At 46.8% G+C, this 17,888-nt stretch overlaps 1 protein-coding gene across 4 annotated transcripts in view; it reads left to right on the forward strand.

Moving 5' to 3' along the window:
* The window catches only part of Ube2h (ubiquitin conjugating enzyme E2 H), a 96,014-nt gene extending 85,091 nt beyond the window's left edge, over positions 1–10,923 (forward strand). For all 4 annotated transcript variants that reach the window (XM_020160078.2, XM_020160124.2, XM_020160114.2 and 1 more), the window contains 2 exons: positions 2,911–3,039; positions 6,885–10,923. In XM_020160078.2, coding sequence (XP_020015667.2) covers positions 2,911–3,039; positions 6,885–7,009 — 254 coding nt within the window. In that variant the 3' untranslated portion in view covers positions 7,010–10,923. The remainder of the gene's footprint in view (positions 1–2,910; positions 3,040–6,884) is intronic.
* Positions 10,924–17,888: the final 6,965 nt, after the last annotated feature.

Genomic DNA, 17,888 nt, shown 5'->3' on the forward strand with positions numbered 1-17,888 from the left:
TTGCTGTAACTTTTTTTAAATAGTCTATTTATTTGGGAGGACTGAGTTTGGACTCAGGGCTTCACATTTGCAGGACAGTGGCTGTACTGTTTGAGCCATACCTATATTCTCATTTTGCTCTGATTATTTTTGGAGATGGGGGTCTCCAACTATTTTCCTGGACTGGCCTCAAATCTCAGTCCTTCCAGTCTCAGCCTTCTAAGTAGCTAGGATTCCAGGAATTATCCACTGAGGCCAGCTAAATGATATTCTTATGCATAGGTACAACACCTGGATGTAATTCTAGAAAACAAACTGTTCTATGGCCTTTCTCTATCCAGTATTCAAGCATAAGTACTTTTCTCTGTTCTTTAGTCTTTACAGATACTTTTCCATGGTTCTGTGCAGTAAATATCAGCTTGTTAAATATGTACATCTGTTTTACTAGTAAAATGGCAATGAAAATCTCAGTGAAGATAGTTTGGGGTTACCTTGAAAGGTGGCTTTGTTTTGCCTTTTTGTTGGGAATTTCATTATTTTTATTTCCTGTTGCATGGGACTCCTACCATAATGTGGTTCTTTGGGATCTTCTAAGGTCGGCCTTAGGAAGGTGAAGTTGCCACGGCTATAGCCGGGAGAGGAAAAGCTGCTCAGGGCGCACATGAGTGCGTGAGAGCGGGACAGCACATTCACCAGACCTGCACCGCCCAGTATAGGGTCTTCTAGCCACATGTGGCTACTGAAATTTAAGTTGAGTAGACCTAGGCAGATAAAATTCATTTCCTATTCACACTAGCCGTGTTTCAGGGGGTCAGTAGCCACATATGACTAGTGACAACTGCTCTGGACAGTGAGAATAGAGACCATCTTAATTACCATTGCAGAAAGTTCTGTTGAGTAGTACAGTGATCAAGAAGAGCCATCTCTTATGAGGAGGGTTTCTTATTTTGTTTGTTTTGTTTTTGTCGTTCTAGGTATCAAACCTAGGGCCTTGCACATGCTAGGCAAGTACTGTACCACTGAGCTGCACCTAGCCTTGTGGAGGGTTTTCTAGAGCAGAGTTGGGCAAACTTTGGTCAACAGTTTTTGTATATAAGGTGTTACTAGATCATAGCCACACCCTTTTGTTTAGCTATTACCTCTGGCAGCTTTTATGCTGAGTTGCTGAATAGAGACCGTATGTGGCCCACAAAGGCTAAAGTATTTACTCTGATCCTTTATGACAAGCTTAGCTAGTTTCCTATCTAGATCAGGGTTTCTCAGCCTCGGCAGTCTTGACATTTTGGCCCACATAATTCTTTGCTGAGGGGCCGTCCTGTGCTTTGTAGGATGCCTTAACAGCATCCTAGGTCTCTGCCCACTAGATGCCAGTAGCACCACCAGTTACGGCAACCAAAGATGTCCTGTCAGACTCTCCTGGCTAAGAAGTCACTTAGTGGGAAACCACTCACCTGTAGCATTGCATAGGTATTCGCTGTAAAAATAAGAGAATAGTTTCCTATGCTACTTACTATACTTTAGCATCTCCTCCAGAAACAGTAATGGTTACATAAAACATGACAGAACAGCTGGAGTGGGACTGAGAAATGGAAGCACTGAAGTTTCCTGGTTCACTGTTTACAAGCCAAGGAGCAGAGAATGGAAGCCAGCATCTCTGAAGTTGTGGGCAAGTGTGGATTATGTCACGCCCAAGTGTTTTCCTTTGTAAAGTACCATGTAACTGCAGGGGTTTTGTAGGATACATAGATGTCATCTGTGTGTGCAAGAAGGGGGTTAATTGAGGGGATGGGGGGGAGAGGGAAGGGGCGAGTGGGTGGTAAGGGAGGGGGTGAGGGCAGGGAGAAGAAATGACCCAAGCCTTGTATGCACATATGAATAATAAAACAATAAAAAAAAAGGGGGGTTAATAAATGTTTATTAAAATGTAATAGAACTGCAGCATGCTTAAGTGGTAAAGCACCTGCTTAGCAAGCACAAGACCCCCAGTTCAAACCCTACTACTGTCACAAAAAAGGGTAATAGAATAAATACAGTAGTTTGGTGCTTCTGTGTCTTATGATTATTTATGGTTTTAAGTGATCCACATAGGTTTTTGCCCTCATTACCCATGATAATTGAAACGATTGGTTATATTTACCTTCATTAGAAATTAACAAGTGCATATGCTTATAATCTACTGGAGGCTGAGACAGGAGGACTGCAAGTTTGAGGCCAGCCTGGGCTACACAGTGAAACCCCATCTTGAAAGAAAAGAGATACCAACTCTTACAAATTTTTGTTCAGGCTGACAGAGTGGCTCAATGATAGAACACCAACCTAGCAAGCATGAGGTCCTGAGCTCAAACCCTAGACCATCAAACAACAGTAACAACTATAAAAATGAATGTTTACAGATTTTTTTTTTAAAAAGCATTTTGAAAGTTATAGGTGCTGTAAGAATATTGGGGCACAAATGTCAATTAGTAGCATGTAGTATTTCTAAAATCTGCATTTGGAAAATGGAGTGAATTAGAATTGGGAAAATTGGAGTGGAGTGTAGCTTAGTGGTAGAGTGCTTGCCTAGAATGCACAAGGTCTGGGGTCATGGCTTAAGTGATGTGAAATGCTTGCATGCCTGACGAATGTGATGCCCTGAGTTCAAACTCCTGTACTGCTTAAAAAAACAACAACAACAAAAAACCTGAGACATTACCCTTCGAAGAGAATATTAGGCATACCTTAATTTGGTTCTTCAAATGAGAATTAAATTTTAAAAACTTAATTGGTATTGAAATGACTATCATATAGGCCACACATAGTGGAGTACACATTTATGGAAAATCATCTCCATGTAGTTAAATAGCTGAGAAAGTAAGGTTGAATTGCTGAGTTCACATGAATTTTGTATGACCTGCATGTTCCCATGCTTGAAGTATTTGTCTGTTTTTTCAGATCTTACCAATATATTTGAGTCCTTCCTGCCCCAGTTGTTGGCCTATCCTAACCCCATAGATCCTCTCAATGGTGATGCTGCAGCCATGTACCTCCACCGACCAGAAGAATATAAGCAGAAAATTAAAGGTAAGAAGGCACAGTTTTACCCTGCAGTCAGATCTACTGGTCAGATTAAAGACTTCTTAAGTTACTTAGTTCATCATCATTTTTCTCAGGCCTACCAAGAAACAGCAAGTGATGCTCACCAGAGCCTCTTAAGTATGAGCAGGCAGCACCAGTTGGCTCTCCATGGGATTTAGAATCCTGTTTTCCCTCAGTTAGGACAGCTTGTATGCTCATGGAACTGGAATTTCATTAAAAGGGAAAAAAAGTTGTGAAAGAGTGTCTAAAGCTTGTCCTTTTTTCTTTTCTATTTTCTTTCTTTTCTTTCCACAACTGCACAGAATCCAGAGGATCAGCTTCCTTAAAATGTGTGGCCTCTCTAAGGTACATTGCAGGAGATGGCAGTAGAAGTATTTGATGAGAGCTTGGTGTCTGTGTAGGCCTTCACTCTTCACTGTGCAGGTGTAAGACAAACAGGGCCATCGGGGCTATTTATCAAACAATCATTTTCCTTCAGTTTTTTTTTTTCCTCGTTCTCTCTGAGTCTCTAGGATGTTTTTTGCTTTTGTTTAGATAAAGGAGAAATTAATCTACTGTAATTAATTTACTTAACTCAAGTGCCTTGCAAGTTAATGTCTAATTTGTGCAGCATATTATCTCCATAGCTAAACAAACGTGCTCCGAGAAAAAGGCAGGCACTTTCAACCTGCCTGCTATATTAAAATTTCAACATAGAATCACTTAACACGTCTACAAATCACAGGTATCTCAGTACAGAGTGTGTTTCTATAGTTCTTATTCATATGCCTCAGCAGTTGACCACTAACCCAACTTTAGTGCGTATCTGCTCTGTCCCGGTTAGAAAAGGAACCCAGCCTGTGTTCATCGTACAATGGCTAGCTCTAGCTAAAGGAGCCCAGCCCTGAGGTGTTCATGTTGGCCGTCATTTTGTCTGTCTTGGTAATCTGCAAATCATACCCATTAGACCTGAGCTTCCCCTACTTCCTACTGTGCCTTATATAAATTATAGGTGCCTCATTTCTCAGATTCACTCTCCTTACCATCCTGTGCTATCATCCCCCCACTGAGTCACCCCATTTCAGAAACCTTGATCTGCTCCTGTGGGCTCTCTCGGGTGGCAGGCTGTGTCATTTCACATTTCCTCCTTGTCTTGAACTCAGCAGTTATTGGTTCCCCTCTCTTGACTCTGTGATCTCATTTCTTCCTGATCCTGTGGACCCCTTTCAAGAGTCATTTTCCTAGACCTCTCTGCAGCTTTGGCATTTTACTGCTTATCTTTCTAGAAACTTCTATTCCAATTTTCAAATGTAGCATTCTCTTACAATTTGGGCTTATGACTGACTGACTCAGGCTGAGCTCTCTCCCCATAGGGAGCTTACTTACTTCTCAAAGCTTCAGGTGCATGATTTCTAAATGTGCACGTCTAGGCCTGACCCCTCTTGCAGGCAGCCTGTTGGACATTTCTGTAGTACAGCAGTCACTACAAACTCAGCCCACTCACTTTACAGGAAAGCATATGTACTCTCTCTTACCTAAACCTTAGAGTTCAGATCTTGTTAATGCTGGATTTGTTTTAGTTGCTTTTGTAGCTATTTTTCATGTATCTCACAGTTTTGCCTGGGACCTGTAATCCTCTTAGCTATGCCTCACACACAGCTGGAACTGTAGGCATGAACACCCAGCTTATTTGTTGATATTGGGGGCGCGGGGGAGTGGGGGTTGTCTCACTAACTTTTTGCTGAGGCTGTCTTCCTGATCTCCATCTCTCAAGTAGCTGAGATTAGAGGTGTGAGCCACTGTGCCCAGCCCTAGCTAATGCTGATACATCACTTGCTCACAAACCTTTGCTGAGTGGCATCAGCCTGCCATTCAGGGATCTCTAATTCTGATGTAGTCTTCATCTTTCCTTCACTCCTAAATGCACCACTCTGTGACAGTCCTGTTGGTGAGTTTCATGTATCCACGTATATTTGCTTCATTAGTCATAGCAAGTTTCAAGCCTACAGAAAAATAAGAGTGACATAACCACCATGTGCCCCACCAACCACCCACACCAGAGCCACCACACACTGCTGCATTTGCTTCAGGTGTTTCTCTTAAAGACAACAAATGGATTCTCTCCTAGTGCTGTGTTTTTACATCCCAGCCACTTACTTTCTGTGAGGCCAAGCCTTTCCCTTGGAATGGCCTGTCCTGTGCTGCAGCTGGCAGAGCTGGGGGTCAGTGTGGCTGCAGCTGCCCTCTCTGGGCCCTCCGCCAACTCCTTCTATACTACTTTCCCCTCTGCTGGCCCCATGGCACTCAGCAGTTCCTGCTTTGTGTTTTCTCTTCCTCGTCAGTGACCTTGTCTCATGAAAAGCCTTGGTCTTTAAATGCTTCATAAACTTTGTTCCCTTGAATATACTAAAGAAAGCTGATCACATCCTAGTGTCAAAAAAACAAGGCAACGTGCAGCAACTTCTATGAAGGAAGAAGCAAAATAGACTGTTAGAAGTAAAAAACAGAATTCCTAAGGCTTTCTCTCACTCTCAGAGGTAAATTCTTACCTAGATAACAGCTAGTTAAATCTCAGTGTGAAGTTCGGTTATAATGAATTTAAGGAGCTGTAAGTCTCAAGTCTGCAAACTTTGTAACGAAAATGTGGAAAATACTCATCGCTAAACCCCCATGCTAACTCCTTGGTTCTGGCAGGCCATGTGGCCATTTGCCTCTCTCCAAATTGTAGTCCCTGCAGCTCCAAGATAAGACAGAGCCTAAAGTCATGGGGGTGTGCCTGCATCCGACTTGCATTCCTAATGGGATTTCTACTGTGTCTCTCCATAGTGTGCATCGGCAAATCCTTTAAAAACAGCATGCACTTTTAGGAACAACTTTATTATTTATTCAGCAGTCCTTAAATTCTTTTCAACCTAGGCTACAGCAGCATAAATCTTGAGGTGAATAATACATAATGAACACTTGGAGGCTCTCATGTCTTCAGAGAGCAGCTCATTCCTGATGAGCAGACTTGAGATGGTTTTCACTGCTGCTTTTAAAACCTGACAAGCAGGATCTATGTAAAGTAAAGTCTCTTCCTGAAATCTGGGCTGGCTGTAATTATGCCACTGCAAATCTGAAAACCATAAGAGATGTTCTGATAAATTACTGGAACCTTAACTAGTCCTGTTCTGTCTCAGAAGTGATTTTTTTTTTTTTCTTCCTAGTCAGGGACTCACTATGTAGCCCAGGCTGGCCTGGAACTCCCAATCCTCCTGCCTTTGCCTCCCAAGTGCTGGGATAATGGGTGTGTAGCACCACACCTGGTGCTTGCAAATCATTTTATTTATTAACATGTAAAGTAAAAAGAAGGGGTGAGGTGCCCATTTCTCCCACCCGTTCAGAGTTACAGGACAGCTGGACACTAGTGGCTCACACCTGTATGTTCACTCCTAATTACTCAGGAGGCAGAGATCAGGAGGATCATGGTTCAAAGCCAGCCTGGGCAAATAGTTCCATGAAACCCTATCTTGAAAAAAACCTTCACAAAAAAGGGCTGGTGGAGTGGCTCAAGGTTGTAGGCCCTGAGTTCAAGCCCCAGTACCCCCCACACACAAAAAAAAAAGAATACAGAGTTTCAGGACAATGATGTGGTTGTCCTCAAAGTCAGGTACTCTGTTGCCCAGCCCAGTCATCTGCTCCCATTCCCTGATGTTCCTCATTAGCTTTAGTGACCCATATCAACTGACATCTTTGTCACCCTGACATGGAAGGGGAGTTTGAACCTCCCTGTGACTTGGAAGCTTTAGAATCACTGAAGCATGTCTGCCTGTTCACCTCCTTGTGTTTTCTTCCCCCCATCCCCTGAACAGAGTATATCCAGAAATACGCAACAGAAGAGGCCCTGAAGGAGCAGGAAGAGGGCACTGGTGACAGCTCATCGGAGAGTTCTATGTCTGACTTTTCAGAAGACGAAGCCCAGGACATGGAGTTGTAGTAGAAAAAGCACCTGCTTTTCAGAAAGACTATTATTTCCTAACCATGAGAAGCAGACTATAATATTCATATTTAAACAAAGCAATTTTTTTTATTACTAAACAAGGTTTTTATGAATAATAGCATTGATATATATGTATTATATATCACCCTTTAGATCTTGATTTCTTGGTCATTTCTCAACCTGAGGTGCATAGCATACCCCACATTCCATTTCGGTAGCAGTATGCGGTCCGAATGCATGCATTCATAAGTCCATTTGGCCAAGTCAGCCCGTGTGCTACTGAACTGTCAAAAGAAATAGCCGCTCTGATAGATAGACACAGGTAAAGCTTACAGGAAAAAGTTGCTGCTTTTATTGATGGTTCCAAAGAAACAAACCAAACCTACCAGCTGTTGAATGAAGATAGAATAGTGCTTTTTCAGAGTGGAAAGGAAAACAGTGGGGAGTAAGAGGCCTGCTTTGGGAGCACGTAGAGCCAGCCATGTACCAATTAGCTGCTCCTCCCTGGGAGGCCTGGGTACCCCATTTCTGTGGAGTGGAGCAGCAGTGGAAAACAGGGAGCTAACTGGAGAAGTGAAACTTAACGATTTTTTGACTTGGATTTTAAGCACATTTTTATATGTAGATTCCTGCCCTTCCTGCTACTAGACCTGCAGCCACAGTGTTTTGCTTTGGAGAACCATTGGGAAGTGTTCTCTGAACCTGATTCTTTTTTTTCTTGGGGTATAGCTTGTCATCAGACCTGTTTTTGAAAAGACAGGAAGGGAGAAAAGTGACAGGAAGATGATTCCTCATCCAAGCCCCATGCACAGCCACATCCTCTCCTGTGTTGGGCCAGTTTGAGACCACTGCCCTGGACTGAGAGCTTTAAACTGGAAGGGTTTTTCATTTGATTGGGGTTTCTTTTTGGTTTTCTGTTTAGTGTGAATTGTGCTTAGGCTACAAATTTAATCTTCACCTACTAAGAGATGGTTTTCTCCCCTGGACAAGCCCTCAGTGGACCAGTAGTTGTGGGAAGAAGACCCGCTGGGGCCTCGAGGCCCTGGGTGTGCTCCTACAGTGGGGGCAGCCTGGTCATCATCTGCTTGTGGGAGTGGGAAATGGGTATTTCAGACCCAACACACATTCGAAACTTAAAGTGAATAATAATTGGAACAAATAAAGGTTGTTGTACACAAAGTCGCTCAGCCTGGGAAAACACAGCTTGCTTCAGAGAGTGACGGACTGGGACGAAGGGATTCGGAAAAGGATGCTGTGAGATGGGTTGCAAAGGGAGGACGCTTGCTCTCTGCGTTAAGCACGAGTCAGACACTTTGAAATGCCTGCTGCTGGTCCGGTGTTGCTCAGCCAACCTCACATCCAGGTTGCGCAGAGCTGCTTTCAGATCTGATTGTCGCCTGCTAAATCTGGAATTTGGAGACACTAGCAGCCCTGTGTGCTTTTTGCGGCAACCAGCAGGACAGTAGCAGAAACCTTCGAAAGACAACTTTTGAATGTCCCACTGGGATAACTTTTCTTTTTGATGTGTGTTTTTAGTTTAGAAGTACTATATTCCACAAGGTGTAAGTCAATGAGGTTGGAAGATACCCTTTTTTTTTTTTTAATTCAAAAAGCACAATCAATCTTTTCTTTGAAAATCTATATAAAGTACAACTTGCTTTTAGCATGATTATTTTCCTAAATAAAAAGACAAAGAATTTGCTTATTTTATGTTAATTACGGGCATGAAGCAAAGGTTTTCTTTTGAGTAAGTACAGTTCTGTAGGGCTGCAGTTAGTTAACCGCACTGCGTTCTCTCTAGCACGCGTGGCTTGTTGGAAGGGAGGTATTAACTATTTAACATGGAATGGTGTGCTTTACCCAGCACTGTCTTCTCATTGCTTTGGGGAGGGAGGGTCTCTGCCAGCACTGTCCACCTGCTTCCCTGCCGTGCCACCTGTGCTGTAACCTTCACTGTAGGTGCTACTAGGGTAGGCTTGAAAGTGCTGGGTGGTGATTTGAGTTCAAACAATAAAAAATTGTATTTTTTCAATATTGTATAAACAATAGTGTTCTAGTTACCTTTCCAAAAAGATGTCCAGGAAATTGCTTTTGATCTTGTTGAACAAAATCGAAACCTAGAGAACCAAGTTTAGGAAGGCCTGTGGGCAGTGCCACAGATCTGCCCAGGGAATCCACTTTGCTGCAGAAAAGACCTCAGCCTGCCTCCCTGGCAGAGCTCTGGCAGCAGCACTGATGGTGCAGAGTTCCCTTGAGTCTGGGGGCCGCAGGTCAGAGTGTGGCTGCAGCATGTGGGGTCCACCCAGTTGCTGCAAAGACATGAGTGGCTTCTTGGCACTGATGCTCCTTTGACTCCCCAGTCACATGGTGCCCTCTCCTTTCTTGGCACTAACCTGGTCCCATGCACCTTCTGGCTGTTTGGGGGCTTTTTCCTCTCTACTGGGAAATTGACTTTGCTCTTACTTTATGTCCTTTCCCTGCACCTGGGTGAGGTGGGACTAGGAGATCATACTCATAGTAGGCCCAGGGAAGCCAGAAGGCAGCCTGCCTGTGACTCTGGGCCACTATAATAGATGGGAGACTAAGTCTGCAGCAGGGCTATTGTGACACCAGAAGCCTTCCCTAGTTGTCTGAAGGTCTGTCTCCTTTCCCAGCTCTCAAAGGACTCCAGAGTCCCTGAGGAGCTAAGCATCCTTGACTCTGGAGGTGGTGTCAGCAGGTTAGAGCTGCTGCTGGCAGTTTTCTGCCTTTAGAACCCATTGTTTTTGAGGTCCAACCTTGTGGCTTACCAATGCAAGCTGCCTTTGTCCCCAAATGACTGAACTCAAGCTCTTGCCAAACACCAAGTGAGGTGGTGCAGCCCAGCAGCACCAAATCTGCTGCTCTCGTGAACCCTCCAGGGCCCAGTGCTGGGGCCAGTGTGCTGTGATCAGTGGTAGCCAACCTAGACTGACATTTTGGCTTTTTTTTTTTTTTTCCCTGCAGTCTCACTGCCCTCAAGATTACTGTGCAGTTTCAACCAGCATTTTATACTAGTGAGAAAATTATCAGAAGTTGCCATAAATCTATCCAGTACTAATGACTGGTCCACTTCAAAAGCTGTTCTAATTGCCAACTGGCTGATCTAGGCTCCTGAGAAGTGTCTCCCTTCAAAGGAATTTTGCCTTCCAAAGGGCTTCCTGGAGCCTTACCTGGCCTTGGCCAGATGCTCAAATCTTAATGGGCCACCAATTGGGATGGCTGAGAATCATGACAGGCAGATCCTCTTCTAGCCTCCATGGATCAAGTTCATAGACCCCAAGTTTGTGGGAACTGGTGTTTGGCTTGTGGCCAGCCCTTCTATGTTTTAATGACTCAAAAAAATGAAAGCTATTTATGAAAGCAAGAGTTTTCATTAGCTTCCTAACTGGGTTCATAGCCTTGCTGAGTGAAATCAAGTCATTTCTGATTGGGCGCAAAAACTTAATTTCTTTGGGTTTCTGAATCCATGTTCCTATTTCCTCTGGCCACTGAACACCTTGGCCCTCCATTAAGGGATTGGATGGAGCGAGGGCTCTCTGGAGCAGGGTTAGCCTCACCTGAGGAAGGGCAGGACTCTGTTTTAGCAGATCCTCGTCTTGGCTGTGGGCTTGGGAAGAAATGGCCATTATTTACTGATTGTATTTGGTACATATTGTGTGATACTTGAAGAGAATAAAAGGGACTTACCAGCCCTTAATTGAAATCTAAGCTTTTTATCGCTTTTTTTTCCCTAGCCCTATCTCCTCCCACCTTTTTCCTTGCATTGTGATGACCTAGTTGGGCACGTCTGTCACCCGGACACATGCCTCTTCTGACTATAACCTCTTAATAGTTGTGTATAATGAAAACTGTAAACTTTTTTAAATAAAATGTGTATATACCTTGGCAAATGGCTGGACCTTGATCAATAAGAGCCCCATTCTTTAAAACCCTTTTGTTCACCTGGCTCCTGAGCCCCTCTCACAAGGCAGGTGGTTGAAACCAGTAGGGAAGGGAGTGTGTCACCCTCAGCTAGTAATAACGGAGAGGCCCGTTCACTAAAACCTGGGCGGGAGGTTTCTGCAGTGGAGCCTTGCAAAACCATCTCTTCTGTAGAGTCCCAGCCTACTACCGCCTTGCTGAGTGAGGTGGTCCATATGGCCTGGGGTTCACAGGCATTGCAGCCTCCTGCTGGAACTGACCTACCTCAACTTGAGAATGCTCTGACCTCCACCCTGCCTGGGGTGAGAAGCCCATTCCTGCTGAGGACCAGCATCTGGTTCCTTTCTAGTGCACATGCCCTCAACGGCCGCCAGATGGCGACGCTGCCCAGTAGGTCTGACCAAGTCCACTGATGCTTTTGTTAGAAAGTCCTGAGACAAAGGGAATTGGTCTGGGATGCTTTCCCCCACCTCTCTTCCCATTTTCTCCTCCTTACTCATTTCCTCAGAGTTTTCTCCTCCCTGCATTGAGACATTCACCAGGAGCCCAGCTTCCTGTCTGCCTGCCTGCCTTCCAGGGGACTGAAGGTGAGGTGTCCTAGGAAGTGCCCCTGGGCGCCCAGAGCAAGGATACTCTTAAAGCCACAGTAGCTGCCTCCAGTGCACAGAAGTGAAATGCTCATCACAAGTGGCCCTCACTGACCCCTCAGCTAGAGCTGTGAGTTCTAGTCCCTTCTGTTAACCAGCTGTGAGACCCCATCTCCTGTGATCCTCTGGCACTTGGTTGCACATTTGAGGTACCTGCTCATGACTGACACCTGGGATCCGAGCTCCATGTGGGCCTGAAGCAGTGCTACAGCATGGGGAGAGGTTACTGCAGGGACCCTCAGGACACCAAGGTTCCTCACAAGTTTTTAGACACAAGGAACTTTGAACACTCAGAAGCACCCATTGTCAGTCTAAAGAGGAAGAAGAGGAGTGTGGGTCACATGACCCCATTCTGTTCATCTCACAACAAGCAGGCTCTTAAACCTACCCCAGGAGGCACATACATTCCATGGGGCTTTGGTGCTCCCTCCCTCCCTCACCTTATTCCCAGCTGCCTCCCGGGAAGAAGGATCTGGAGTTCCTGAGGCATGTTGCCCCGGAAAGGGATGTCACAATACTTCCCTGTCTTTTTCTCACTGTCTCTGAAGGCCGCCCTCCCCTAGGGAGTGAGTGGCTGTGTCACTGGATCCTGGTGTGTCCTAGTCCCCGCCTAGAACCAAGGCAGGTAAGAACTTTAAAATTCCCATAACCCCTCAAGTCACCAGACTGAGCAGCCTTATAGGTAAGGAGACCTGGACAGCCCACCTTTAGCCAAGGCCTGCTCTGCAGCTCCATGTAGGGCAAGGTTCCTGACCCCTTAAGGATTTAATGTTTGATGGTGAACGACAGCACTTCTCTCCTGGTTCTGGAGTGTGTGTGTGTCCATCTGTAATTTTTGAACAAAGACTAGACACTTCTGTGGTCTGGGTTCCTTAGAGCTCTGTTTAGGGCTCCTAGGACCTGGTATCAAGCTGTTCACAGTGGCAGGAACAGTCCTGAACTCTGGGTGCTCCATCACTGACAATGAACTGGAAGAGGTGTTTCCTACAGCAGCTGTGGTTTGGCCTCCAGTCTCCCTCAGCTTGCCTTTCTGGGTCCCTGCCCCCCTCAGCCAGCCAGCGCAGGGCATGCAGCTCCAACTCCTTCAGGTAGCTGCAGCTTGGTTCTCTTCAGCCTTACAGTGAACCTGCAACAGTCTGCTCACGGGTATTTAAAAGATGTACTTCTGCAGATTTCAAAAAGAGCCTTTCAAAGTGTGGGTTCTGTCTTAATGCCCAGATGCCTGCCCACAATGGATAACCTGGCTGAGGAGGACCTCCCCTGTAAGCACTCTGGTGAGGAGATCAGGCTTTGGCCCTGTTGTCATGAACTGCTTATGAGGCCCCAAATGGCATGGTTCCACAGGCAGTGGGGCCTCTGCAAGAATCTTTCTAAGAGCTCCGGCTGCACTAAGCCCAGGCTGTGGGCACCTGTGGTCCTGGTCCCTGGGAGCTGCTGCCTATCTGGGGCCCAGCCAGATGCCACCTGGCTGACCTACACAGGGGTCGCTCCCAGGAGCGTGGGCCAGATCTGAGGGTCAGGACTTGTCCCCACATGCATCCCCATTTCCATTGGGGTCAGTGTCCCCAACCTCGGGCCTGCAGTGATAGAGGAGAAATACAGAAATAAAATGCTAGCTACATAAGTAACTAAAAACGTTCTAGGAGTCACAGTTTTTAAAAAACAAAGAAAAATAATAATGGTTTAATTCAACATGCCCAAAGTATTTCAGTATATAATTAATATTTAAAAGTTAATGAGCTATTCTGCATCTTATTTTTGTATTAACTCTTTGAAATCCAGTGTGTATTTCACACAAACGCACATCTCAATTTGGACACTGAACTTTCTGGTTTGGGGGTTTTTGGACTCTGAATTTTCAATCTTTAAGATGATACATAGATAAGGAAAGGGTGAAGCATGGTTAATGTGGTGGAAGTTCTATATACTCACATGAAAATGGAACAATGAGACCTGTTGAAAGTGTTCTAAGCTGTGCGCTAGCCCGGTGCTGGTGGCTCACACCTGTAATCCTGGCTACTCAGGAGGCAGAGATCAGGAGGATCATGGTTCAAAGCCAGCTCAGTCAAATAGTTCCCAGCCCTATCTCGAAAAAACTACCACAAAAATGGCTGGAGTTGTGGCTTAAGTGGTAAAAATCGCCTGCCTAGCAAATATGAGGCCCTTAAGTCAAACCCCAGTGACACCTCCACACACACCCCCACCCAAAAAAAAGAAAAACCCTAAGAAAGAGGGAAGTCTAAAGGATAATGACGAAGAAGGAGAATTTGACTAAGATCTTGTAAGCACTTTTGTAAATGTCACACTTATATGTTAGTCCTACCAAAACAAAACGTACACCGCTGCTTTTAAGATTTAAGTTAGAATCATAAGCCATGAAAAATGCAGTGGTCTCTCCCAACCACAAAAAGAAAAAAAGATTAGGAATAAAAGGAAAAAAATGCCAGTGCTGGTGGCTCTCGCCTGCTGCTCAGGAGGCAGAGATCAGGAAGATTGGGGTTCAAAGCCAGCCCGGAAAAATAGTTCGTAAGACCCTATCTTGAAAAACCCATCACAAAAAAGGGGGCTGGTGGAGTGGCTCAAGGTGTAGCCCTGAGTTCAAATCCCAGTACTGCAAAAATAAATAAATAAATACATAAATAAATAAACAAATAAAGGGAGGAGGGGCGGGAAGGAAGGAACCGATGCCACCCGCCGCTGGCGCCCACCTGTTGAACGGCGCAGGCCGCGGCCCCTGGCTGCAGCAGGAGCGTCCAGCGAGGACAGCAGATCACGTGAGCGAAGGGGGACTGGGGACGAACCCCAGCACCCAGCTCTAGGCAGAGAAGGTTCGGGGTGGCCGGCGCTGGCTCGCCGGACAGCATGGGTGCCCCGGGGGTGCCCTCCTGGACCCAGGACCGGAGCGCGCCACCTGCCCCGCCGCGCTGGCTGGAGAGTCAAAGCCAACAGCGCCCCAGCCGCCACCCGCGGAGCTCGCTCAGTGCCCGCCTCGGCCACCAGGGGGCGCGCGGGGCTCGCGCTGGGCCCGCGGCCCCGCCCTGGCGGCGAGGGAAGAGCTCCCCCCCCCATCACTACCACTGTGCTCGGGCTGGGGTGAGGGGACACAGCTCACCCCCACACACCCCGGGCCACGTCCCCAGCTCTCCTTTCGGGAGGGGAGGCACAGGAGGCAGAGCCGCGCCCCGCCCGGCCTCAGAGGAAGGCTCCCTGGAGGAGGCGGCTCGCGGGGCCCGGGGCGGGGAAGGGAGCGGAATGGTGGCTCGGGGCCACATCGCGCATCCTGGGGACCCGGCAAGGACGCAGGGAAGAGAGACGTGGCGGGGACCCGAGCGCTCCGGGGACCGGCGCCGAGGGGCAGGACGCAGAGAGGCGTGTCCGCTTCGGGGACAGCTCTGGGGGCCGCCCCTCCACGCGTGGACCGGGCTGCAGGTGGGCTCGGCGTTTGGGGTGTGCCTGAGGATGCAGCAAGAGATTCTCGGAACAGGGCTTTTTGCCACCACTGCTCCTGCCGGGACTCCTGACCTGTGGGCATATTTATGTGACATACAAAGAATAGTTTCGATCATGTAAACCACTGCTTTAAAATTTGCTTTCTGTTATTTCAGCTAGACCCAAACCTTAAATGATTAGATAAAAATGACTGGAAACGAGTGCGGGTGTAGCTCAGTGGTTGAGCTCTTGCCTAACACTGCCCAAGGCCCTGAGTTGGATCCACAGAACGGCAAAAAAATAAAATGAAAGGACTGGAAATAACAGTGGAATGGGTAATACTGTCCCCTTTCTGTCTTCCATTCTGTCATTCTAGCTTTGGCTGCCATTTGCAAGGTCATCTCATGGTCCAAGATAAGCTGCTGGAGCTCCAGAAATCATATCTCAAGTTCCAGGTAGCAGGAAGAAGGGAAGAGGCAAAGGTACTCAGCTCCTAGCTGACAGCTCCTCCTGGAAGCCTCTTCCATCTTTCCTCTTACATCGGCCAAAGTGAGTCACATGACCACACCTTGCTTCAGGACAGTCAGGAAGCAGGGCACATTGTCCCCTTGAATAAAATTGAGGTTCTACCAAAACTGTATGTGGACCTTTTGGAACCAGTCGAGGCAAATCAGTTCTTTAAAAAAAAAGGTACACATCATATATATGTTCAAAAACTACCTATAAGAGATACCCACTGAGCCGGGCACAGTGGCTTACATCTATAATCCCAGCTGCTGAGGAGGGGGAGACAGGGAGGACTGAGGTTTAGGCCAGCTGTGAGAACTCATCCCAACCAATAATAAACTGGGAGTGGTGACGTGCCGGTCATCCCAGCCATGCAGAAGGTGGAAATAGGGAGGTCAAGGTCCAGGGCGGCCAGGGGAATAAATGCAGATGCTATTTGAAAAATAAGGAAAGAGAAAGGAAGGGCGGAGGTAATGGGGTGGCTGCCGCTCAAGTGGTAGAGCACTTGCCTGGCAAGCCCAAGACCCTGAGTTCAAACCCCAGTACCCACCCCCCTCCCCCCAAAAAAAGATATGCACTGAATTTAGGGATGAATTTGTTTCAAAATAACCCAAGGGAAGGAAGCCGCGTAACAAAATGATGAATTAAGATGAACCATGTGTCTACGGTTGCCGAAGGGGGTGGTGGTTACACCGGAGGTAATTAGACCGTTCTCTCTGCTTTCGAATCAATTATAATTCTTTTTTGGCGGTACCAGGGTTTGAACTCAGGGTCTGCACCTTGAGCTACTCCACCAGCCCTTTTTTGTGATGATTTTTTTCTGAGATACGGTCTCTCGAACTATTTCCCCAGGCTGACTTTGAACTGCAATCCTCCTGATCTCTGCCTCCTGAGTAGCTAGGATTACAGGCGTGAGCCTCCGGTGCCCAGCTGGTACTGGGTTTTGATCTCAGGGTCTCACGCTTGGAGGGAAGGCCTTCACCCCTGACCAACTCTGCCAGCCCTTATTCTGTTGGGTATTTTCAAGATAGGTTCTTGTGAACTGTTTGCCTGGGCTGGTCTTGAACCCTGATCCTCCTGCTCTCAGCTTCCCAAGTAGCTAGGATTACAGTGTGAGCCACCGGTGCCCAGCCTCGATTATAAATTTTTCATAAAAGTTCTTTTAAGGTTCTACTTTTAAGTACTAAGAGCTATATTCTAAAATTTAGCATTGTAAAACAGGGATGGTAGGACACTCCTGTAATCCCAGCACTTGAGAGACTAAGACAAGAGGATTGTGAATTCCAGGCAGGCTTTGGCTATGTGGTGAGACACTGCCTCAAAAGAAAAACAACAGCAGTCTGTGTGAGTTACTAACCGCTGACCTCAATCTCCAACTGGCAAAGATGGGTCAAATGCCCCATGATCCCCCGTCCTCCAGCAGGCCATGCCAGCAGCTAGACACCTCCACTGCCCACTGAAGGCACAGGGGACCCCAGCGCCCTGGTCCCAGCAGTTTCTGATGTGAGCAGACAGTGCGATGCAAGTGCAAACCAGGAGCGAAGGAGGCGCCCACATAGTGCCCTGTGCTCTTTCATCAGGAAGGGCCAGGCAGCGCACTGCCTGCAGGAGGTGGGGACACGCTGGCCCAGGATCAGCCTCCTAAGCAGAGGACATTTATCCAGCCAGAAGAGCCTGAGCTGAGGACACTGGATCAGGAGACTTTGCTCAGGCTTGCCACCAACTGCCTGGCTCAGGGAGGCTGAGGGAAACTGGGAATTTGCACCTATTGCTGTCCCTAGCAAAGGACGGTGTGGACCACAAAGTGTCACTGTGGATAATAACAGAAACGACAGGAGCAGTGGCTAACAAGGTCACGTTCCCTGCCCCAAGCTACGGGCTTCACTTACATTAAGACTACAAGGCAGAGGGGCACCGGTGGACGCCTGTAATCCTAGCTACTCAGGATCAGGCTGATTGAGGTTCAAATCCAGCCAGGCAAATAGTTCACGAGACCCTATCTTGAAAAAAAACCCATCACAAAAAAAGGCTGGTGGAGTGGCTCAAGGTGTAGACCCTGAGTTCAAACCTCAGTACCGCAAAAATAAATAACAATAATAATAATTTTACAAATAAATAAAAAGGGCTGGAGGCCCTGACCTCAAACCACAGTACTACTCAGAAGAGCAGTGAGAAGATGGAACTGACAGCCCATAACCCAGTCAGACCTAATAGTCAGCACAGAACACACACACAGCAACACAATGCACTTTGTTCTCAAACACACGTGGACACTCTGGGACATGCCATCCTTAAGCCGGAAAGCAAGCCTGGAAGCTTCAGAAAAAGATTGAAGTTGTACAGTATGATCT

This window comes from Castor canadensis, chromosome 2 (assembly GCF_047511655.1).
Source record: "Castor canadensis chromosome 2, mCasCan1.hap1v2, whole genome shotgun sequence".
NCBI lineage: Eukaryota > Metazoa > Chordata > Mammalia > Rodentia > Castoridae > Castor > Castor canadensis.